Source organism: Bufo bufo, chromosome 3, assembly GCF_905171765.1.
Source record: "Bufo bufo chromosome 3, aBufBuf1.1, whole genome shotgun sequence".
Lineage (NCBI taxonomy): Eukaryota > Metazoa > Chordata > Amphibia > Anura > Bufonidae > Bufo > Bufo bufo.
In genome coordinates this window covers 258,716,762-258,742,246 of record NC_053391.1, presented here as the reverse complement: position 1 = coordinate 258,742,246, position 25,485 = coordinate 258,716,762, and the positions used below count along the sequence as shown (strand labels likewise).

Genomic DNA, 25,485 nt, shown 5'->3' with positions numbered 1-25,485 from the left:
GGAATGGCTTGATGTAGAGTGTGTGTCTGAAACAAGGTGGAGGTGACAGCTACCTATATAAGTCAGGAACACCAGTCAATAAATCTGCTTGAGGAATCAAGATGAACAAATTACTGCTTGTTACGTGTAGGTTTCTTTTTAATTTGATCACAGCTGTCATTATATTTGCTGAAAGTGGCATACGTATTCTCATCATGTACAATCTGTTTCTTGTAGGTCTGACCTTCCTACTGCATGTGCAGTTAGGTAAGTGCATGTTACCGAAAACTGGAAAACTACCACCTCCATTTTTTTAGTTTTTTAGTTTTTGGTAGTGGTAGTGTGTGTGTGGTTGTGGGGTAACTTTTGCTTACTGTTGAGCCCCATCAAAACGATCAAGATCATCAATTGATCCATCCCACACCCTAAGAATGATCTTGATATTTCTCAGAGGCACTAGGCATAGGCTAGATTTAGGTGTCTACGTGGATGTCACATATTATTATGATAGATATAGCTTTGTTCTTTTGTGGTTGTCTTTTCTTTTCTTGACTATTGTAATGTTCTCCTTGCCAGGCTCGTCTGTCAAGTTGGTGTGCTACTTTACCAACTGGGCTCAGTACTACCCTGCGCCAGCAATATATATGCCAGATGATATTGATCCTTGCATGTGTACTCATCTGATTTATGCTTTTGCCACCATGACCAACAACCAGATCCAGACATTTGAATGGAATGACCCAACACTTTATGCTTCCTTCAATGCCCTCAAGAACTAGTAAGCAGCTTTATTCTGTATTTCTTTTATATAGTGCAGGTGTATTTATTAACGCTAATACACTGATGATTACTTTATAATATGAACACTGTCAGGATCTTGGGGAGATGGGGGGATGAAAGAGCCTGGTACATGAAGTAGTATTTAAAGAGTCATTGAACCCAACTGGGACAGATTTATGAGGCTGTCTAAAAGAGCAACTGTCTTTCTTACCCATAGCAACCAGTCACAGTGCAGATATAATTTTTCCAATCAGTTGCTATGGGAAACAAAGATAGTTTCTCTTTTAGACTTATTTAGAATTAATAAAATGGTTGCATTATCTAAAATAAACAAAGGGTTCTTATTTTGCATGGCCTGGAAACAGCCAGGTAAAGATAACTTACGGTACATATTTTTTAAATTTATTTTCTTGTAGCCATGCTTCTAATGGGTTAAACTGGTCATTGCGCAGAATTTTAGGGGTATGCCACTAGGATGTCTCTGAGCATATAAGGCAGACAACATGTCCAAAAAGAAGGAAAGGTTTATAATAACAAAACAACCCATACTTATCTGTTAAAGGGGTTGTCCCACAAATTATATTCTACAATTTACAGACCAGCACCTGGGTCTGAATACTTTTGTAATGTAATTACATGTAATTAAAAAGATACACTGCAACAGGGATTTTGGCCCACTCCTCCACACAGATCTCCTCTAGATCTGTCAGTTTCGGGGCTGTTGCTGAGCAACACAGAGTTTCAGCTCCCTCCAAAGATGTTCTATTGGATTTAGGTCTGGAGACTGGCTAGGCCACTCCAGAACCTTGATATGCTTCTTACGGAGCCACTCCTTGGTTATCCTGACTGTGTGCTTCGGGTCGGTGCCATGTTGTAAGACCCAGCCACGACCAATCTTCAATGCTCTCACTGATGGAAGGAGGTTGTTGCTCAAAATCTTACAATAAATGGCCCCATTCATCCTCTCCTTAATACAATGCAGTCGCCCTGTCCCCTTCGCAGAAAAGCACCCCCAAAGCATGAAGTTACCACCTCCATGTTTCACAGTAGGGATGGTGTTCTTGGGATGCAACTCATCCTTCTTTTTCCTCCACACACGACGAGTGAAGTTTAGACCAAAGTTCTATTTTGGTCTTATCTGACCACATGACTTTCTCCCATGCCTCATCTGGATCATCCAGATGGTCATAGGCAAACTTCAGATGGGCCTGGACATGTGATGATTTAACTTTTTTTTTTTTATTCTGTCTCAGAGTGGGAATGCACCTACAATGTGAAATTCAGACCCCTCTATGATTTCTAAGTGGGAGAACTTGCAAAATCGCAGGGTGTTCAAATACTTCTGTTCCTCACTGTAAGATGGTGTCAGTATATCAAATGAATAGCTGCTAAAACGAATTGCGCACAGTCAATACACTGTGAATTTTTTGTATGGATTTGTAGGAGGAAAATACATAGCATATTATTGTAGCAGCAAAGTGGATATGATTTTAACACTTTTCATATACGTAGTATGAAAAGAAATGCTTGTGGAAATTGACATGCCATGCAGATTTTAAAGGCTATGGAGAAAAGGGATGTCACTTTTTTTTATAAAGATCAATTGTAAGTGATTTGTAGCCCAAAATGGGTAATGCAATAATAATTTAAAAAAAACTACCCCCCAAAGGTGTCCAAAGCCATTAAATTTGTAGCATATCAGTCCTTTTTGTGGATATTCACAGTGGATTTTACCCCCAATTGATGCTGTTGTTAACATAGCTATAATGTAAGTTATTAATATTTTGCATGACAAGCTTTCCCGCCATAGATGATTCATTTATATTCATATATGTTTTTGTGTATTCTGAATGGAAGCCTAGAGGACTAGTGTAGTCTGTGTGTAAATGGTTATACATACTTCTTTATTTTTAGAGAATAGTTGTCAGCATAGTAGGCAGGGAAACAAAACAGTGAGCCCTAAATGAGCCCAACTGCTTTCCCTGCCTACTTGCAGTTCAAGCCCTGAGCAGCAAGACCGCAACTGGTCAATGTTCACTGTACCGCTAAGTGCCAGTCAAACACAGAGATGCAACCACTAAGAGATGGGTCGTGCAGAAATAGGTCAAAACTGGGAGGATAATGCGGTACAAAAATAGAGGATGGAGAGTAGTGAAAATATCAAAGCCAATGTGAAAACCAGATGGGTCTCAGCCTGCCTCCAGAACACACACACAAAATTCAAATAAAGACTTAACTTATACCATGATGTCCTCCAGCGTGCTGCGGCAGGGAGGCATTGTCATAGAGGCACTCCCATCACCAGGGGGTGTGGTAAGGCTGCGCATCACGGGGGTGAGGCCCGGAAGCGTGTCTGACACAGCGCTGCCGTGCCTGAGCCCGAGACCGCAGTATTAGAGCCCAGACAGGTAAGTTGGTGACAATAGTTTTACATACATAAACTGCTGACAGGATTTGTATAAAAAATTATGGTTAAGGGACATATTAAAAGTTCCATGTTTCCAGAACAGATATTTTGACACATAAACTCCATAATAGTGAACCAAGTCTATTCCCAAAGTGGCAATTTAGAGGCTTCACTATCAGAATGAATTAAACATTATACCTGACAGCCTTGCTTCAACTTTTAGCTAAAATGTAGCAGGTCACTAGAAGATGCATTGTCCCCTACACCAGGCATTGGGAAATGTAGTATCTTTCTAGAAAGCTGTTGAGACTTCTCTTCACAGCTACAGTCGTGGCCAAAAGTTTTGAGAATGACACAAATATTAGTTTTCGCAAATTTTGCTGCTAAACTGCTTTTAGATCTTTGTTTCAGTTGTTTCTGTGATGTAGTGAAATATAATTACACACACTTCATACGTTTCAAAGGCTTTTATCAACAATTACATGACATTTATGCAAAGAGTCAGTATTTGCAGTGTTGGCCCTTCTTTTTCAGGACCTCTGCAATTCAACTGGGTATGCTCTCAATCAACTTCTGGGCCAATTCCTGACTGATAGCAACCCATTCCTTCATAATCACTTCTTGGAGTTTGTCAGAATTAGTGGGTTTTTGTTTGTCCACCCGCCTCTTGAGGATTGACCACAAGTTCTCAATGGGATTAAGATCTGGGGAGTTTCCAGGCCATGGACCCAAAATGTCAACGTTTTGGTCCCCGAGCCACTTAGTTATCACTTTTGCCTTATGGCACGGTGCTCCATCGTGCTGGAAAATGCATTGTTCTTCACCAAACTGTTGTTGGATTGTTGGAAGAAGTTGCTGTTGGAGGGTGTTTTGGTACCATTCTTTATTCATGGCTGTGTTTTTGGGCAAAATTGTGAGAGAGCCCACTCCCTTGGATGAGAAGCAACCCCACACATGAATGGTCTCAGGATGCTTTACTGTTGGCATGACACAGGACTGATGGTAGCGCTCACCTTTTCTTCTCCGGACAAGCCTTTTTCCAGATGCCCCAAACAATCGGAAAGAGGCTTCATCGGAGAATATGACTTTGCCCCAGTCCTCAGCAGTCCATTCACCAAACTTTCTGCAGAAGATCAATCTGTCCCTGATGTTTTTTTTGGAGAGAAGTGGCTTCTTTGCTGCCCTTCTTGACACCAGGCCATCTTCCAAAAGTCTTCGCCTCACTGTGCGTGCAGATGCGATCACACCTGCCTGCTGCCATTCCTGAGCAAGCTCTGCACTGGTGGCACTCCGATCCCGCAGCTGAATTCTCTTTAGGAGACGATCCTGACGCTTGCTGGACTTTCTTGGACGCCCTGAAGCCTTCTTAACAAGAATTGAATCTCTTTCCTTGAAGTTCTTGATGATCCTATAAATTGTTGATTGAGGTGCAATCTTAGTAGCCACAATATCCTTGCCTGTGAAGCCATTTTTATGCAACGCAATGATGGCTGCACGCGTTTCTTTGCAGGTCACCATTGTTAACAATGGAAGAACAATGATTTCAAGCATCACCCTCCTTTTAACATGTCAAGTCTGCCATTTTAACCCAATCAGCCTGACATAATGATCTCTAGCCTTGTGCTCGTCAACATTCTCACCTGAGTTAACAAGACGATTACTGAAATGATCTCAGCAGGTCCTTTAATGACAGCAATGAAATGCAGTGGAAAGGTTTTTTTGGGATTAAGTTCATTTTCATGGCAAAGAAGGACTATGCAATTCATCTGATCACTCTTCATAACATTCTGGAGTATATGCAAATTGCTATTATAAAAACTTAAGCAACAACTTTTCCAATTTCCAATATTTATGTAATTCTCAAAACTTTTGGCCACGACTGTACATTGTGACTAAGAAGCTGAGTAGTTAGGACTATTTTGTGATCTGCATTACAAAGGATCTGTTAGCATGTCAAATAGGAGGTACAAGATGTAGCAGGGTTAGCACTCAAGCTCTTAACTCAAATTTCTTAACTCATCGTGTTATCTTGAGACAAAAGGCATTGAAAAGCAATTGAAGGTGTTTGCTTAACGCATTTAGTTTAGATAACACATCTCATAAATTATGAGTGTTAACTCTACTACATCCGTAAGTTCATAATAGTACCAACTGGCTTTTGTTAGTAATGTTTCGAATAGGGCATCTAGTAGATATCCTAATTTAATGTGGCTAGTAGAGATGAGCAAAGTTTTGAAAGTTTCGATTCGGCAGCTTCATAGAAGTGTGACAAGAAATTTGATTTGTTGCAAACTAATTTGCCAAGAATAGCTATATTTAAACCCTATTCATCCTATTAATCAATGGGACCAATTTTAACGATCGCTTAGACAGAAGTACATCCGTCTAACAGCCGTTAAAAACAGTAATAAGCTAGTGTATTTTGAGTATAAAAAAAGAAAATCACTCACCTCATCCACTTGCTCGCGCAGAGGAAATCCGCTTGTGATTGAAAAAGAGCAGCCAAAGGACCTGCCTGAGCATGATGACATCACTGCGTGCTCCCAGCATGATCACGTGGTGCGTCATCACGCTGAGCGCAGGTCCTTCGGAAGGTCTTTTCCACTCAAAAGAGGAGCCTCTGTGAAAGCAAGTGGATGAGGTGAGTATTTTCCCCATTCTTTCTAAGGCAACTCTAGCCGCCATTTTAGGAAAAATTATTCGTTACCACGAAGAGTGAGGAAATTTGGCTTTGTGGCAAATAGAATATTTCCTAAACTTCGGATCGAATTCCACTTCGAATTCTTCGATTCGCTGAACACTAATGGCTAGACATGAAAGATCCTCTGTTCTATCATCTGCTTATTTTGACTAGAGAAGCTCCAATTCCTATGAGTAACATTATTGGTCAAACTTGAGCCCCCATTATTGGTTATGTAGAAGCCATTTCAAGCTACAGTGCATACTACAAACTACTTCTACCTGGTGTGAATATATATGAGTGGGGGAAGACAGTTAATAATAACTTATTTTTTTAAATAGATTTCTCATGTTAGGGTTTTTTACCTTAATTATCGGCACTGAAGGCCCTCATACACATAGAGTGACATGAAAAAGTATTCATACCTCCTTGAACTTGAACATATTTTTTCGCATCACAGCTACAAACTTAAATGTATTTTACTGGAATTTTATGTGATAGACCAACACAAAGTAACAAGTATGTGTGAAGTGAAAAAAAAAAAATTATACATGGTTTCCAAAAGTAGGACCACCTTTCACTGCAATTACAGCTGCAAGTCTTTTGGGGTATGTATTTACCAGCTTTGCAAATCTAGAGGCTGAAATTTTTGCCCATTCTTCTTTGCAAAACAGCTCAAGCTCAGCCAGGTTGGATGGAGAGCATCTTTGAACAGCAATTTTCATGTCTTGCTACAGATTCTCAATGGGATTTAGGTTTTGACTTTGGCTGGGCCATTCTAACACATGAATATGCTAGGATCTAAACCATTCCATTGTAGTTCTGGGTGTATATTTAGGGTTGTTGTCCTGCTGGAAGGTAAACCTCCACCCCAGTCTCAAATCTTTTGTGGCCTCTACCAGGTTTGCCTCTAGGACTGCTCTCTATTTAGCTCTTTTACTCTGACCAGCTTCCATGTTCTTGCTGAAGAAAAGAATCCCCATAGCATGATGGTTCCACCACTATGTTTCACGGTGGGGATGGTGTGTTCAAGGTTATGTGCAGTGTAAGTTTTCCATCAGATATAGCGTTTTGCATTTAGGCCAAAATGTTCAACTTTGGTCTCATCTGACCAGAACGCTTTCTTCCACGTTTGCTGTGTCCCCTACATGGCTTGTGGTAAACTGCAAATGGGACATTTTATGACTTGCTTTCAAAACTGACTTTCTTCTTGCCACTCTTCCAGAAAGTCCAGATTTGTGGAGTACACAACTAATAATAGTCCTGTTGACAGATTCTCCCACCTGAGCTGTGGATCTCTGCTGCTCCTCCAGAGTGACCATGGACCTCTTGGCTACTTCTCTAATTAGTGTTCTCTTTGTCTAGGCTGTCAGTTTAGGTGGATGGACATGTCTTGGTAGGTTTACAGTTGTGCCATACTCCTTCCATTTTCAGATAATGGATTTAACAGTGCTCTGTGAGATGTTAAGCGCTTGGGATATATAATTTTTTATAATCCAACCCTGCTTTACACTTATCCACAACTTTATCCTTGACCTGTCTTGTGTGTTGTTTGGTTTTCATTATGCTGTTTAATCACAAATAGAGTTGAGCGAACACCTGGATGTTCGGGTTCGAGAAGTTCGGCCGAACTTCCCGGAAATGTTCGGGTTCGGGATCCGAACCCGATCCGAACTTCGTCCCGAACCCGAACCCCATTGAAGTCAATGGGGACCCGAACTTTTGGGCACTAAAAAGGCTGTAAAACATCCCAGGAAAGAGCTAGAGGGCTGCAAAAGGCAGCAACATGTAGGTAAATCCCCTGCAAACAAATGTGGATAGGGAAATGAATTAAAATAAAAATAAAAAAAATAAAAATGAACCAATATCAATTGGACAGAGGTCCCATAGCAGAGAATCTGGCTTCACGTCAGCAGAGAATCAGTCTCTTCATGCCATAGCAAAGAATCTGGCTTCATGTCAGCAGAGAATCAGTCTCTTCATGCCATAGCAGAGAATCTGGCTTCATGTCAGCGCAGAATCAGTCTTCATGTCATAGCAGAGAATCAGGCTTCACGTCACCCACCACTGGAACAGGCCACTGTCACACATTTAGGCCCCGGCACCCAGGCAGAGGAGAGAGGTCCCGTAACAGAGAATCTGGCCTGATGTCAGCACAGAATCTGTCTTCATGTCATAGCAGAGAATCAGGCTTCACGTCACCCACCACTGGAACAGTCCACTGTCACACATTTAGGCCCAGGCACCCAGGCAGAGGAGAGAGGTCCCGTAACAGAGAATCTGGCCTTATGTCAGCGCAGAATCTGTCTTCATGTCATAGCAGAGAATCAGGCTTCACGTCACCCACCACTGGAACAGGCCACTGTCACACATTTAGGCCCCGGCACCCAGACAGAGGAGAGCGGTCCCGTAACAGAGAATCTGGCCTTATGTCAGCGCAGAATCTGTCTTCATGTCATAGCAGAGAATCAGGCTTCACGTCACCCACCACTGGAACAGGCCACTGTCACAGATTTAGGCCCAGGCACCCAGGCAGAGGAGAGAGGTCCGTAACAGAGAATCTGGCCTTATGTCAGCGCAGAATCTGTATTCATGTCATAGCAGAGAATCAGGCTTCACGTCACCCACCACTGGAACAGGCCACTGTCAAACATTTAGGCCCAGGGACCCAGGCAGAGGAGAGAGGTCCCGTAACAGAGAATCTGGCCTTATGTCAGCGCAGAATCTGTATTCATGTCATAGCAGAGAATCAGGCTTCACGTCACCCACCACTGGAACAGGCCACTGTCAAACATTTAGGCCCAGGCACCCAGGCAGAGGAGAGAGGTCCCGTAACAGAGAATCTGGCCTTATGTCAGCGCAGAATCAGTATTCATGTCATGAACAACAACTTGACCAGCTAAAACAGTACAGATTTGGTTAAATAGAGATGTGAGGCCTGTTTTTTTTTGCGCTGTGTGACAGGTATAGGTTTAATCACAGAATCAGACTTCTATCAGCACGCTAGCGTGTGTCTTAGGTTTTTCTGAATGACACTATCAGTACCTTCAATGTAAGATATTCTTTTTGGGATAGATTTCAAGTAGGCCTCAAATAACAGAAACTAGTTATTTTGAGAATGGCAAATTTGGTAATGGTTTTTCAACCCAGAAAAAAAAGTGTGCTTTTACGGTCATTACAAATAACTTGACCAGCTAAAACAGTACAGATTTAGGTAAAATAGAGATGTGAGGCCTGTTTTTTTTTTGCGCTGTGTGACAGGTATAGGTTTAATCACAGAATCAGATTTCTATCAGCACGCTAGCGTGTGTCTTAGGTTTTTCTGAATGACACTATCAGTACCTTCAATGTAAGATATTCTTTTTGGGATAGATTTCAGGTAGGCCTCAAATACCAGAAACTAGTTATTTTGAGAATGGCAAATTTGGGAATGGTTTTTCAATCCAGAAAAAAAAGTGTGCTTTTACGGTCACTACAAATAACTTGACCAGCTAAAACAGTACAGATTTGGTTTAATAGAGATGTGAGGCCTGGTTTTTTTTGCGCTGTGTGACAGGTATAGGTTTAATCACTGAATCAGATTTCTATCTGCAAGCTAGCGTGTGTCTTAGGTTTTTCTGAATGACACTATCACTAGCTTCAATGTAAGATATTCTTTTTGGGATAGATTTCAAGTAGGCCTCAAATACCAGAAACTAGTTATTTTGAGAATGGCAAATTTGGGAATGGTTTTTCAACCCAGAAAAAAAAGTGTGCTTTTACGGTCACTACAAATAACTTGACGAGCTAAAACAGTACAGATTTGGTTAAATAGAGATGTGAGGCCTGTTTTTTTTTTGCGCTGTGTGACAGGTATAGGTTTAATCACAGAATCAGATTTCTATCAGCACGCTAGCGTGTGTCTTAGGTTTTTCTGAATGACCCTATCAGTACCTTCAATGTAAGATATTCTTTTTGGGATAGATTTCAAGTAGGCCTCAAATACCAGAAACTAGTTATTTTGAGAATGGCAAATTTGGGAATGGTTTTTCAACCCAGAAAAAAAAGTGTGCTTTTACGGTCACTACAAATAACTTGACCAGCTAAAACAGTACAGATTTGGTTGAATAGAAATGTCAGGTCTATTTTTTAGGCGCTGGGTGACAGGCTCAACTTGCCCCTGATGTAATATATGGCCAAAAAATAACCACACTGTTGATGGTTAAATGCACTTGGGTGACACAGGCTCAGCCTGCACCAGATGTAGTATATGGCCAAAAAATAATCAGACTGTCGATGGTTAAATGCACTTCGGTGACACAGGCTCAGCCTGCAGCTGATGTAGTATATGGCCAAGAAATAACCAGACTGTTGATGGTTAAATGCACTTCGGTGACACAGGCTCAGCCTGCAGCTGATGTAGGATATAGCACAAAATAACCACACTATCGATTGTTAAATACACTTGGTGATAGCTTGTGCTGTGGCGCACCACAAGTCACAAAATGGCCGGCGATCACCCCAGAAAAAAAGTGATCTAAAAACGCTCTGGGCAGCCTCAAAAAAGTGAGCAAGTCAATAATAGCACTTCAATGATCCACAGCTGCAGATCGATCACAGAATGAAGTCTTTTGGAGGAGTTAATCTGCCTAATCTCGCCCTAACGTCGCAGCTGCAACCTCTCCCTATACTGATCATAGCAGAGTGACGTGCGGCGCTACGTGACTCCAGCTTAAATAGAGGCTGGGTCACATGCTGCACTGGCCAATCACAGCCATGCCAATAGTAGGCATGGCTGTGATGGCCTCTTGGGGCAAGTAGTATGACGCTTGTTGATTGGCTGCTTTGCAGCCTTTCAAAAAGCGCCAAGAAAGCGCCGAACACCGAACCCGAACCCGGACTTTTACGAAAATGTTCGGGTTCGGGTCCGTGTCACGGACACCCCAAAATTCGGTACGAACCCGAACTATACGGTTCGGGTTCGCTCATCCCTAATTACAAATGTTCACCAACAAACCTCTGAGGCCACAATGACACAGGTGTACTCTATTTACTAATTAGGTGACTTCTAAAGGCAATTTGTCACACTGGATTTTATTTAGGGGTATCAGAGTACAGGGGCCTGAATACAAATGCACGCCACACTTTTCAGATTTTTCTTTATTAAAAATTTTGAAAACCATGTATCATTTTCTTTCCACTTCACAGGTCTTTTACATGAAATCCCAATAAAATATATTTAAGTTTGTGGGTGTAACGGGAAAAAATAGGGAAAATTTCAGGGTATGAATACTTTTTCAAGGAACTGTAAGAAAATAGTTAGACAAACTTGCTGATTTTGGCTCGATTGGTCAACTGTCTTATGGGTAAGGATGCCAAATGATGCCAGATGATGTCAGGAGAAGGATCAGACATATTGAATTTCGATGCTAGGTTCTTTCGTTCTGAGGGGAGAGCATTTGGCCAAACGTTATTGAAGGTGTATAGATACCTTTACACTTAGCTAGCCTAAACTTTAAAAGGAATTCTCCAGGACTTTTATACTGATTACATATCCTTAGGATAGGTTATTAATGTCTGACTCCCAGCACTAATGCAATCAGCTGCTCTCAGTACTACAGTGCTGGGAACAGTGCTACAGTAACCACCTCTGTTCACTACAGCATAGACTGAGCTTTGTAGTTCGGGAAGCCTATTTCCAGCAACTGAGCTTCTGCAGAAGAGCTGATTGCTGGAGGTGCCACAAGTTGGACCTCCACTTCTGATATTGATGACCAATGCTAATGGCTGCTTTAAAAGGGTTGATAATTGGGCCAATTATTGGGAAGGAGCATTTCTAGGAACACTCATTCCCGATAATTGCCCTGTGTAAAGGTAATGCTGATCACCCAATGAAAGCTTGTTCAGAATCACTGTTCTGTGTAAACAAACCTCTGCTGCCAAGAAATAATGATTTTCTATGGAGACAAAAGACTGCAGTAGCTATAATTTTTCCCCAGACAGAGGAGATGATTGCAGCATGTAAATGCAGCTCTCACCTCCTCTGACAAGAAGATAATTATTGAGAATGTATGGTTCATTCCTGATAAGTGCCTGCTCGGTCAACCTATGTAATGAAGCCATAGGATATAGACCATCAATATAAAAATCCCCGAGAACCCCTTGTGTTGCCTCAGTAATTCAGATGTAAACTTGCTTTTATGTTTTATATCACTTTCATTCTGCATAAACCAATTACACTAGCATTTAGTATATACTGCAAATTTCGGGAAAAAGTAATATACTCTCAGACTTGCATAGTCTAATATTTATAATGACTTTATGTAAATTGCATTATTTTGTTTATAGCAACAGTGAACTGAAAACTCTTCTCTCTGTTGGAGGCTGGAACTATGGAACCTCTGGGTAATTGCACAACAGAATTCTTTTCTCTATATTTCTTCTCTTACATTTAGCTGAAACAATCTTATCCCAGTATGTACTGCAATCATTACACAAGCCTTTTGACAACCAATATAATATACAGATTTAATATTATTTATGACCACATTTACCACACAAACATAGCAATGTTTTCCTTAGATCAGAAATATAAAATGAATAAAACTAGAGGTGGGACGAATCCAATTTTTTTTCGAATCCGAATATATTGAATCTTTTGAATCTCAAATCCTACAAATCCTGTACATAAGAATTGTGTGAACGGTGTAAGAAACAAAGTGATGCAAACTCAATATTCTTTTAATATAAAAAAAATAAAGAGGATTTTAGTGACAGAGCTTTTAACATCATCACATCAGTCTGCTTGTTTTGTATAAAAAAAATATATACTAGTATTACTACCCTAAGTGTTGTCATTTGTCTAGAAAATCGCTTTTATTAATATGGTAATTACCTGAGTATTAGCAGTGGGGTGGTGCTGGGTTCCAGGAGAAGGGGCGCGTCTGGGCTCCAACAGCCAGAGGGACAGCCCCTTGGGCTCCTTACTCAGGTAATACCATATTAATAAAAGCGATTTTCTAGACAAATGACAACACTTAGGGTAGTAATACTAGTATATTTTTTAATCCCACTTAAAGTGGTTATTCCATCAATAGAGCAAAAACTAACAATACAAAAAAATGAAGGGAAACTTGTGGCCATTTAAATTAATGTGATATACTGTATGCCTGGCAGTCTGCTAGATTGAGAGTGACATTTTGTTTATAGCTTTCTTCTCTGGCTAACTGTTGGAAGTTCAAGCAGCATCACCGCCTCAGAGTTGTTGATATGCACTCTTGGTACGTATCTAAAGTGAATGTGTCTTTTTTTTTTTTTATCTTTACAGATTTAATACCATGGTATCCACTTCTGAGAACCGCCAGACTTTTATTAACTCTGTCATTGCATTCCTTAGAAAGTATGGGTTTGATGGATTGGACATTGACTGGGAATATCCTGGAGACTCAGACAGAGGCAGTCCTCCTCAAACCCAGCAACTGTACTCTGTTTTGCTACAGGTGAATGGATTGTTTTTCTATAGCTACAGTATTTACAACACAGACAAAAATGATTGCAATAGAAAAGTCAGTAAATGCATAAAGTAAAGAAAAAAACATGATGAAACAAGTTAGTTAATGTATAATGTCTTGTAACATTTGATTTTAGGAAATGCATGAAGCATTTGTGCAGGAAGGCAGTCAAACCAATAGACCACGTCTGCTCATGTCTGCTGCTGTGTCTGCTGGCAAGCCCACCATTGAAAATGGATACCAAATTCCACAACTATCTCAGTATGTTTATTTCATAACATACGTCATTAATCGGGTTCTACACCAAAAGCGGGAATCATATATGTTCACAAAAAAACAGCACTGCTCTTGTCCATTGTCAGATACATTTTTATTGAAGGTTAAAAAGAACCAGTCACCATGAAAATGCAATGGAAGCTCAAGCAGCATGTTGTAGAGCAGGAGGAGTTGAGCAGATTGATATGTAGTTTTATGGGAAATGATTCTAACCTGTATTTTATTCATTTAAAGTACTGCGGATTCTGGGCTTTGAAATAAAAGAGGTGGTCTTATCAGTGATTTACAGCTATCTCTATATGCTCAGTCATAGAGTGAAGACTGTAACTGATAGGACCACCTCCTTGACTTCAAAGTCCAGAATGAGGAGAAATTTAAATAAATAAATTACAACTTTTACAGAATTTTTTCCCATAAAACTATATATAAGTCTGCTCAACTTCTCCTGCTCTATAACATACTGACTTTAGCTAAGACACCATAGTCAACGTGACAGGTTACCGTTAGGTCAACAACATATCGAATGAGCTCAGCTCCATTCTCTTGAATCAGCCAGTAATGAACACAATCATTTACTGACAAATTGGCATCAAATTCCATAGTCTATTTTCTAATGGGTTGTCCAGTTCCCCAAAATGTTTTCACTGGTTTCCAAATGTAACTTAATTACACATGGAGATGTGGACCTTCTGGTGTCATTCTGACACAAGTAGACAGCTTTCTCTCTCCCCGCTGTGTATGAAGGTGACTAACGGTCTGGCTCCATTCATTAGCTAAGCCAGTCGCCTTCTCTGTTCTTGTATCAGTTGTGATGGAGAAGGGGACTAGCTTAGCTAATAAATGGAGCCATACTGCAGCCTCCTTCAAGCACATCACTGATACAGAGAAAAAGGAGGAAAATCTTTGGGTTGTAATAACAACAGAAGGCCTACTTCTGTGACCACAGGACCACCACTGAGATTGCAACATCCATAAAGATTAACATTCAAAGTATATTAGTAATGTGAATGAATTTACATTTGAAAACAATGAAAAACTTGTTATGTCTTTAGACAATCCTTTTAATAATGATGTATAATAATATTCATTTAAAGGGGTTATCCAATAACTAATGTAAAAAATGAAACTGAGAATGTGCGGCCATCTTAGTGAGCAGGACAAAAAAATAAGAAACAAAAACAAACATACATTTTGTTGAATAATTCAGTGGCTATGCAATTATTTTTTTTTCATTACATGCAATTATAAAAGTATTCAGATCCAGGTGCTGCTTTGAAAACTGTAGAATATTTTTCCGGGGACAACTCCTTTAATGTGTTACTAGGAGGACTGCTCCAATATACAGTACTGTATGTATTTGTATACGCATGCCTATCACTGTCTTTTCATTGAATTATACAGTCTTTTTAAATTCACTTCATAGTTGGACCAGTCTGAATATAGCAAAAACATGTCAGTGTGTTTGAGTTGGCTTTCTCACCTACAATGTACTCCTAATCAGAGAGCCATAATTAAGCTTACTGTAAGAAGTTGAGAGCAGTTTTATTAACATTACAATTTTCTTTTAAATCTATAGGTACTTGGACCTTATTAATGTAATGACATATGATTTGCGTGGCTCATGGGAAGGATTTACAGGAGAGGATAGCCCTCTGTACCAGGGGCCAAATGATCAGGGTGGTTATATCTATTTCAATGTGGTATGTTCCCTTTATGTTTCTCCTTACCTTGCATTAGTGTTGAGCGAATCGAAGTGTCCGAAATTGACTTCGATCCGAATGTCAGGGAAAATTCAATTTGCTGCGAAGCCGAATTTCCTCATGCATCGTGTAACAAATCAATTTGCCCTGAAAAAAACTCACTTAATCAGTTTGAGCGCAAAAAGACCGCTGCGGCCATCTTGATTGAAGATCACTTGTGAAATCTTGTGTTTGGTGACATATAATGTCACCACGCCGGCCAGCGTGATGATGCACCACGCAGGAATTTGCGTGGGTTCTTTAATCAAGATGGCCGTGGTGACCTCTTCGCGCTCAAACGGATGAGCTGAGTATTATTTTTTTTAACCCCTGAAAGTCCTAATTTTTCATCTCAGATGCCGCGATCAGCAATGAAAGCCTGTTACTTAGAAAGAAATGTGCTTGATGTCATGAAGCGAATTTCTTTGTGAAATTTGACGAAGCACCAGAATCCAAGTTTTCATAACTTCGCTTATCTTTACTTTGCATGTGTATTCAGTAAGAAGCTATTAACTGAAATGTTTTCATTGTTCTGATATTTTAGGATTATGCTATGAATTACTGGAAAAATAATGGAGCTGCACCAGAAAAGCTCATGGTCGGATTTCCAGCCTATGGGCGAACCTTTATACTTTCTGACCCCTCTAATAATGGAGTGGGTGCTCCTACTTCTGGTGGAGGTCCTGCTGCTCCCTATACACAGCAGCCTGGATTTATGGCATATTTTGAGGTAACCCCATTATGACCATATACTCTATTTGGTATACTATTGTTTTCCTTTTAAAGGGAATGATTATATATATATATATATATATATATATATATATATATTTATATATATAGATCTATATATATATTGGGTTGTTGTTTTTTTTAATCCTGAAATATTGCAGTTCACACTGACCACTGATTTGATTCTTCTTTTTCTGTAGAGGTCACTTCTCAACAGGCATCTTATTATCATCACAGGCAGGATTACAGTGAAAGTGTCACCTCTGCATAAAGGATTAGCTAATAGATAACACAGAATTCACCATTCACAAGTGGCGAAGTCACCGATTATTTATTCCCTCCCTGTACATTGATCTATGAACAGGTTGCAGAGCATGTCTAGAAAACTCTCTTATAGAAGTCAGTGAGTCTCCTCCCATCTATTGTGTCTATGGCGTATGTGGCCGCTGTAAATCATATCTCTAATATATTGGTCAGATCCTCCTTCAGTTGAGTTTTTTAATAAGACTGGAGCATGAAACGCCAGTCTTTAGTAAATGACCCACAGTATGTATGTAATTTTAGATGTTGGGTTTCTGTCACCGCTATTATGCTGCCATCTCTGACGACAACATAAGGTCCTGACAGGCATGCTGGTTGCAGCACTGCCTCTCTTATGCCTGTACATAATGTGTTTTGTAAGAAAATTACCTTTTAAGAGCTGCAATGTTAGAATCCCACTGTGAGAAAGCAGTCCTGATATTTATAAGCAGTTCTCTGTATGCACAGTAATAGGGAGAACAGTTTCAGACATTACCCCTTGTTAGGCAAATCTTCTGTGTTGTCTATGCAGGAGATAAGATGGCTGCTGATAGAGGGTCATGAGGCTAGGCAAATCACCTCCATGTGATGTCTCCTGCATTCAAGCACAGTGAACCTGCATTAATCCCCGAACTGTACAAGTACAGTTGGAAGGTGCAGTGTATTGGAATGGAGGAGACATCGTGTGGAGGTAATTTGCCTGGTCCCATGACCCTCCATCAGCAGCTATTTTATGGACAAGACCTCTGCATGGACAGCACAAAAGACTTGGTAAACAAGGGGGCATACCTTATGAAATATAGAAAATGACGCAGAATATGAACAAAGGCTATATTATTAAATGCCATATACTCATCTTACAGTATATAGGTCAACAGTAACCAGAAAGTGACCAACCCCTTTCATGATTATCAGGACTGCTTCCTCACAGCAGGATTTCCGCTTGCTGCAAGGAACCATCATTGTTGTATGATAACAAACTACTACCATCCTCTGAGAGAGATAGAAGTATAGAATATATAGACGGTTGAAGGCTAATTTAAAGGACTGGTGCAAAAGACAAACAGTAAGTGCAATTTATGGCAACAGGCCTTACTGATAGTGGAAAGGGTATATTGTTTTGGCTCTCACCATGCAACAGATTAGCTACCCTTTGGAGGATCTACACCCCACTGTGGGAAATGTAGTACATATTGTGATTGTGCATCTTTTTGGCCAACTTGAAAAGTTGTTAATATGAGTTAGGAGTTAATATGAGTTAGTCATCTTGCAGCTTGCTCTCATCTTGCAGCTTGCTACTTCATATTGAGCCTTGGAAGAATTGTGTATGTACTCTGGAGAAACTCAGTTGAATACTACTGCCTTTGTGAACTGCCTAAGCTACTTTAGTAAAGAACAGTAGATTTATTACCCCCATCTTGGCCTCATCATTTGCACAGTCTCCATTACGCGGGAACTCTGCCTTATGCTTCCAAACCTCACAAAATCAAGGGCACCCCACCAGTGTCGGACTGGGGTACCTAGGGCCCACCAGTAAAATTTATTTTGGGGGCCCACCCTACAGATACATTCAAATATAATAAATAATCTAACAAGTTTGTTATATGACCATAGGCTGGTTGAGGTGATGTACATTGAATATATGTATGTAGTGTAGTAAGTTTAATGTGTTATGTGCCACTTGTGCAGGGGGTGGGAGACTAGGGGCCCACCTTGCTCAGGGGCCCACCAGGGGTTTCCCCTGTACCCCTGTGGGCCAGTCCGAGCCTGCACCCCACCAAACCCCAGACAGGAGCCCCAATACTAGGGTTTGCCCAATAGGAAGAAAGGGTGCTCCCTGCATCCTCTGTTGCACAGCTCCAGGGAACGCCAGAGTAAGGACAGCCACCGTGAACCACTTCTACTCCTATCTGTGCCACGACTAATACTCCTATGCTCCTCATAGCTCTCCCTGGCAGGCTGCCTGTTGCATTCATACAAGAGAAGGATCCTAGCAAAACTGCGCTGAGTTAAATTTGTTCATTTTTTTGCAGATCTGTACTTTCTTAAAAGGTGCAACTGAGGTTTGGAACAGCCCACAAGCAGTCCCCTATGCGTACAAAGGAAGTGAATGGGTTGGGTATGACAACCAAAGGAGTTTCAAGCTCAAGGTATGAAAACATATTCCACCTGAATGGAGAACAAGATAAGGTTGACTCTTTTCTGCCAATTCATTATTAAACTATTCCTATTTTGCCACATGCACTATTCTAGCTATTCATATTTTAAATTTGAATAGAAATAATAAATTGCTTTCTTTTTGTTAGGCTGAGTGGCTACTGGAGAATAACTTTGGAGGTGCTATGGTGTGGGCCCTTCCTTTGGATGACTTTAGTGGAAAATTCTGTGGTCAAGGCAAATATCCCCTAATGAACACACTGAAATCAGCTCTGGGCATCTCTTTTCCAAGTGAGTGTTGAACTGTGTATCCCTAACTAGACCATAAAAAATACTGAATGGTGATTTATATTAGCACCTTACATCCTGCCTTCCCACCATAAAGATAGTCAATTCAAGGAATGTCAACATATCAATAGAACTTGCTCAAAGAGCTCTCAATTAAAGAGGACAATAGGATATGGGAAGTAATGCTTATAAGTAAGCTGAAATCACCAAAGAGTTAATTATTATGCAAGAACCGAGGTCAAAATCAAAATGACATAAAAGGACAGTTTAGGAAAATTGTCAAGGAGGGAAGACCACCATAAGGTTGTGGCCACATGTACATCCAAGGCTCCGTTAGGAGCCTATTTCGCAAATGCTGTTCTATAACTGAAATGATTAGTGCTTATGTGAAAAGATTGCTAAACCATAGACTGCGCAGGAATTTTTCTGTTAATCTACTAATTCATTATTAGTTTATGTGGTGCTCATATAGTCTAGTAGGTGGATTATCTGAATTAAAATATATGTAATGCATGTGTTACTAGGGTATTTAAACTTATGTCTTGTTTTAAAGGGTAACTGTCAGCAGATTTACACCTATGAAATTGGCTGGCCTATTACCTGTGCATTTGGTAGCTGAAGGCATCTGTAGTGGCCCCATGTTCATATTTGGCCACATTGATGAGAAAAATGAAGTTTTAATATAAGAAAATAATCCTCTAGAGGCCCACCTCTACTGTCACACTTTCTGCCCTTTGATTGACAGGGTTGGGAATGGTAAACACAATCACACCTGGCCCTGACTTCTCCTAAAGTCAATTAAAGTGCAGAGAGCACGGCAGTTTTAGAGAATACTGATCCTCTAGCAGTACTGGCAAAGCCCCCATTGCTCCTAGAAGCTCATTTTCATACATTGAAACAAAAATGGAAGCTCACCAGAATAGAGCACGGCCTGCTACCATCCCATAGCTATTAAAACATAACAAATAAACTAGTGGTCGGCAATATTTAACTTCTTGTGAGCCGACCACTGGTTTATTTGTTACATATTAACATGGGACCAACATCATATGCCTTCAGCTGGCAAGCGTACATGCGACAGGTCAGCCAGTTACATAGGTACAAATCTGCTGACAGATGCCCTTTAATATAGTGTATGAAAGAATTAATGTTACGTTTGTATCTCATGCAGATTGTAAAATACCAACAATAACAGCAGCACCAAACACAGCAGCGGCCCCAACGACAGCTGCAGCAGCCCAACCAGGTAGCAGCAGTTTCTGTGTTGGAAGAGCAAACGGTCTTTACCCCAGCCCAACCAACAAGAGTCAGTTCTATAACTGCCTGAATGGAAACACTTACCAGCAGTCCTGCCAGTCAAGTTTGGTTTTTGACACCAGCTGCTCTTGTTGTAACTGGGCATAAAACAAGAAGTGGATTTTTGCCAATTTGCAAATGATTTTTGATGAAAAATAAACTTGTTATACATATCAAATATATTGCATATTTATTTATTTTTGTTTCAAGGATAATATGTAATTTTTATTGTTTTAAAGAGGACCTGTCACCTCTCCTGACCTGGCTGTTTTAATAGCTTAATGCATTTCTCATGTAATAACAAATCTGGAGCATCTACTCTTATGGCTCTATGCTGTGCCATTCCTTTATGATTTTTACTAGAAGTTATGAATGAATTGCTATTAGCCTTCAGTAAGGGTACAGAGGGGAGGTAACAAGTGGGGGGGGGGGGGTGTACCTGCATAGACTCCCTCTGTCCAATCAGTGCTGCCATTTTCAGACTGTGCAGGTACACACACCCAACTGGTTACCTCCCCTCTGTACCCTTACTGCAGACTGATGGTACAGCACAGGGCCATAAGAATAGATGTTCTAGAATTATTACATGGGAAATGCATGAAGCTATTAAAACAGGCATGTCAGGAGCGGTGATAGGTCCTGTTTAAGGCTGCTTTAGAAACAAAACCTATAAGCTACTCTGTTAAACATTTTTCGAATAGTACGGGGTTTATGCCTAAAAACATAGGGCTGAATTTATTATAGCTACTATGTCTACACCACGCTTGCCATTTTTATTAATGGATATGACATGATGGGAGGGTGTGGCCTCAGTATCCCAACAAATTTATTATAATGTATACCATAAATTACAACTCAAATAAACTCCAGTTTATAACTGCCATAGAAGTGACTAAGGAATTTCCCCAAAAAATCATCTGTAAAATGAATCTGAAGATTTTTGATTCGTTTTGGATGAATCGCATAAAATGGCTCACAGCACCATTTTACTGTCCATGTTGGCGGGCAAAACTACGAGGAAAGAAAAAGAAGGATGGTCACATGACACTGGGAGGAAGTTAGGGGGAGAGCTTGCCCGGATTGGCTCAGAGGCTGACAGACCACCTGGAGCTGGATCAGCCAGTCAGGGGGTAGCAAGTAAGGAACTGCTTGTGCAGAACTAGCAGAATGTCATTCTACAGTGTTCTTGCGACCTGGAAGGATGTTATACTCTGTCAGCCAAACAGCAATTGCAGACATAAGCTACTGATAAATTGTGATAGGGCCAGTATATGAAGATTATAGGGAGAGAATAGGAGATATATTTGGTGTATTTTAAGAGGTGTTATCAGGGAAAGAGAGTGAGGGAGTGAGAACTGGTCACTATCAGGTGCATTTGCTAACAGACTACTGCCAGTTCATCTTCTGGCAACTAGCTCTACAATACAGATTCCTGCAAAAACAGACTTTTTTGGGAAAAAAAGTTTCTTTCTAAACTTCCATAGAAATTATGTTCTTGCAAGCACTGAGGAATTTTCCTCTTTTTTTCTATATACTGTTTGTATTTCGGCATCTTAGTGCGTTATAGCCGTTGTACTAAGCAATTTGTACATAGCTGCAAGATAACATGTAGATAGAGCACCAAATGCATTTCACATCAGTAATGCAAATTATAACAATGTTAGCGAAGGCAACTATCACTGTATCACAGAGTCTAGTTCAAAAGACGTTTATGATCCCTGTATAAAAATTGCATTTGACAGAAGTATTTTAGTGAATGTGTAATATTCTTTGAAGAAAGCACTCAATTATATTACTGCAATAATAGTACAGTAATTTTTATGCCATTATCAGTTATTAAATATGTAAATTGTTGCAAGAGATCTAGTAGATGCAGCAGCAAATGCATTTCACATCCCGTTTCACTGCAAAAATTGCATTATTTCTAGAGATGAGCGAACTTGTCGAGATTCGCTTTGGTTCCAATTTACCAAAATTGTTAAAAAAGTTCAGACCCGAATTACTTCAGGCTGAACCAAATTGGCTCCACTGCCCTGTTTCCTAGGATTTATAAGTTTTAGGAAAACATGTTATATTTTTGTAATTTTTTTTTGCTTTTTCTCTTCCCCCTCCCTAAGCTTTTGAATGCAATGACAGCAATAGTAAATCATGCCTGAGTGATAATGACATACCGTATTTTTCGCCGTATAAGACGCACTTTTCCCCCCCCAAAATTGGGGGGAAATAGCAGTGCGTCTTATACGGCGAATGCTGCTGATTTTGCCGAGTTTTCAATGATACACCCGCCGCGATGCCGTGCGGTAGGTGTATCAGCTGTGAGGGAGGAGGGGCTGGGGGCCGGCATCTGCTTTTATAATGACAGCGGGGCCCGTGCAGTGACTGTATTCTACTACACGGGCCCCGCTCACAGTATATTATTGTATCTCTAATAGTAAATTGTTATGCATATAATCCCATAATGAGCGCTGTGTATTACTTACAACTACAGTACAAGCGCTCGCCGCTCGGTAGGTAGCAGAGAGGAGGGAGGAGGCAGGCCGGGAGGACGGGCTCTGGCAGAGTGAGTCATACGTCACGCGCCTGCTTCATTCATAAAGTAGGCGGCGCAGGCGCGTGACGTATGACTCACTCTGCCAGAGCCCGTCCTCCCGGCCTGCCTCCTCCCTCCTCTCTGCTACCTACCGAGCGGCGAGCGCTTGTACTGTAGTTGTAAGTAATACACAGCGCTCATTATGGGATTATATGCATAACAATTTACTATTAGAGATACAATAATATACAGTGAGCGGGGCCCGTGTAGTAGAATACAGTCACTGCACGGGCCCCGCTGTCATTATAAAAGCAGATGCCGGCCCCCAGCCCCTGTATTGAGGGTCATTCACTACAGGGACACTTATGGAGGGGATCTGTGGATGACACATAGCATAAGATGCTATATATGTGTCATCCACAGATCCCCCCCATAACTGTCATCCACAGATCCTCATAACAGTGCCATCCAGAGACCCCAATAAGAGCCACCCACAGATCCATCATAAGTGTCACCCACAGATCCCCCATAAGTGTCACCCACAGATCCCCCATAAGTGTCACCCACAGATCCCCCATAAGTGTCACCCACAGATCCCCCATAAGTGTCACCCACAGATCCCCCATAAGTGTCACCCACAGATCCCCCATAAGTGTCACCCACAGATCCCCCATAAGTGTCACCCACAGATCCCCCATAACAGTGCCATCCACAGATCCCCCATAACAGTGCCTTCCACAGACCACAATTAGTTCAAAAGCACACCTTTTGGTTCAAAATATTTTTTTTCTTATTTTCCTCCTCAAAAACCTAGGTGCGTCTTATGTGCCGGTGCGTCTTATACGGCGAAAAATACGGTACATAACTATGGGTAAACACATGTTTAACTGCATTAACGAACAGCACATTGAAGGCAGATAGTGTTTAAACACATATAGTGTTATAGGAAAAATGTGGATTGTTGTGGGACCAAGTGTCCCAAAATTATGCTTTGTCAGGGTTAGAATGCCTACCCATATGACACACATAAGTGTTTATTGTCAGAAGAAAATGTGGCTCCTTGTGAACGAGTCTAGAAAATGTCTCCCTTTTAATTGGGAGCAGCAGCAGTACATTATAGATGTGGAAAGCAGGATTTTTACCGCGCTAGGCAAGATAAAAATTGCCACCCCTCCCCCCCCTTATCAGATGATCTGCCCTTATCATGACATCACATATGTTTCACCCCTTTCTCAGCATTTAAATGAAAAGAACTGCTTTGTTTCCCTTAGGCCTCTTTCACACGGGCGTTGCGGGAAAATGTGCGGGTGCGTTGCGGGAACACCCGCGATTTTTCCGCGCGAGTGCAAAACATTGTAATGCGTTTTGCACTTGCGTGAGAAAAATCGCACATGTTTGGTACCCAAACCCGAACTTCTTCACAGAAGTTCGGGCTTGGGATCGGTGTTCTGTAGATTGTATTATTTTCCCTTATAACATGGTTATAAGGGAAAATAATAGCATTCTGAATACAGAATGCATAGTAAAACAGCGCTGGAGGGGTTAAAAAAAATAAAATAATAATTTTACTTACCTTAATCCACTTGATCCACTATGGTGAGCATTAATTATAGTTCAAGGACCTGTGATGATGTCACTCCGGTCATTACATGGTACGTCACATGATCTTTTACCATGGTGAATCACCATGGTAAAAGATCATGTGACGTACCATGTGATGACCGGAGTGACGTCATCAAATGTCCTGTAACTGTATTTAATGCTCACCATAGGTCCTTCAACAAAGGAGACACAAGGAGATGCCGGGCTACGCGAGCAAGTGGATTAAGGTGAGTTAAATTATTATTTATTTTTAACCCCTCCAGCACTATTTTACTTTGCATTCTGTATTCAGAATGCTATTATTTTCCCTTATAACCATGTTATAAGGGAAAATAATAATGATCGGGTCTCCATCCCGATCGTCTCCTAGCAACCGTGCGTGAAAATCGCACTGCATCCGCACTTGCTTGCGGATGCTTGCGATTTTCAGGAAACCCCATTCACTTCTATGGGGCCTGCATTGCGTGAAAAACGCAAAATATAGAGCATGCTGCGATTTTCACGCAACGCATAAGTGATGCGTGAAAATCACCGCTCATCTGAACAGCCCCATAAAAATGAATGGGTCGGTATTCAGTGCGGGTGCAATGCGTTCAACTCACGCATCGCATCCGCGTGGAATACTCGCCCGTGTGAAAGGGGCCTTAAGGTTAATCAAGCTTCTTGTAGCTGTCTCCCTGACAGCCGCTAGAGGTGCTTCCGCGATTCTCACTGTGAAAATTACAGTGGGAAGACGCGGAACATAGTTTTGAATGCGCGTATTCGTAGCTGAGAGGAGGACAGGGAGAAGAGTTCCCAGTGCCGGCGCTGGAGAAAGGTAAGTGGCTGAAGGGGTTTTAACCCCTTCAGCCCAGTGGGAGGGGGACACGAGGGTGCCCCACTCCTAAAAACTATATAGTGCCAGGAAAATTAGTTTGTTTTCCTGGCACTATAGTGCTCCTTTAACAACAGTACTGCACAGTGTCTTTTCTCTGCAGGAACAGGCTATAGACACCAGTACCACTACATTAAACTGTAGTGGTTCTGGGACTATAGTGTCCTTTTAGGGTCCATTCACACATCCGCAATTCCATTCCACATTTTGCAATTGCGGACCCATAAATTTCTATGGGGCCGCACAACGGGTCCTCAATTCCGATCCTGAAAAGAATAGGCATATTCTCTTAGTGCCGACAATGTGCGGTCTGCAAAATGCGGAACGCACATTGCCGCTGTCCATGATTTGCGGA

The 25,485-nt window shown here is 41.0% G+C and overlaps 1 protein-coding gene across 1 annotated transcript; it reads left to right on the top strand.

Moving 5' to 3' along the window:
- On the top strand, positions 1–20,232 carry LOC120993360 (acidic mammalian chitinase-like). Its single transcript, XM_040421883.1, has 11 exons — positions 1–126; positions 217–246; positions 556–757; positions 12,174–12,230; positions 13,153–13,324; positions 13,473–13,597; positions 15,189–15,312; positions 15,896–16,081; positions 18,417–18,533; positions 18,690–18,831; positions 20,000–20,232. The coding sequence occupies exons 1-11, from the start codon at positions 102–104 to the stop codon at positions 20,230–20,232; spliced, it is 1,413 nt and encodes a 470-aa protein (XP_040277817.1). The 5' UTR covers positions 1–101.
- The last annotated feature ends 5,253 nt before the right edge of the window (positions 20,233–25,485 follow it).

Coding starts and splice junctions, on each gene's coding strand:
- LOC120993360 (XM_040421883.1), top strand. CDS start 102: ATGAACAAATTACTGCTTGTTACGT. Junction 127..216: donor CAAATTACTGCTTGTTACGT/GTAGGTTTCTTT, acceptor TGTTTCTTGTAG/GTCTGACCTTCCTACTGCAT. Junction 247..555: donor CCTACTGCATGTGCAGTTAG/GTAAGTGCATGT, acceptor TCTCCTTGCCAG/GCTCGTCTGTCAAGTTGGTG.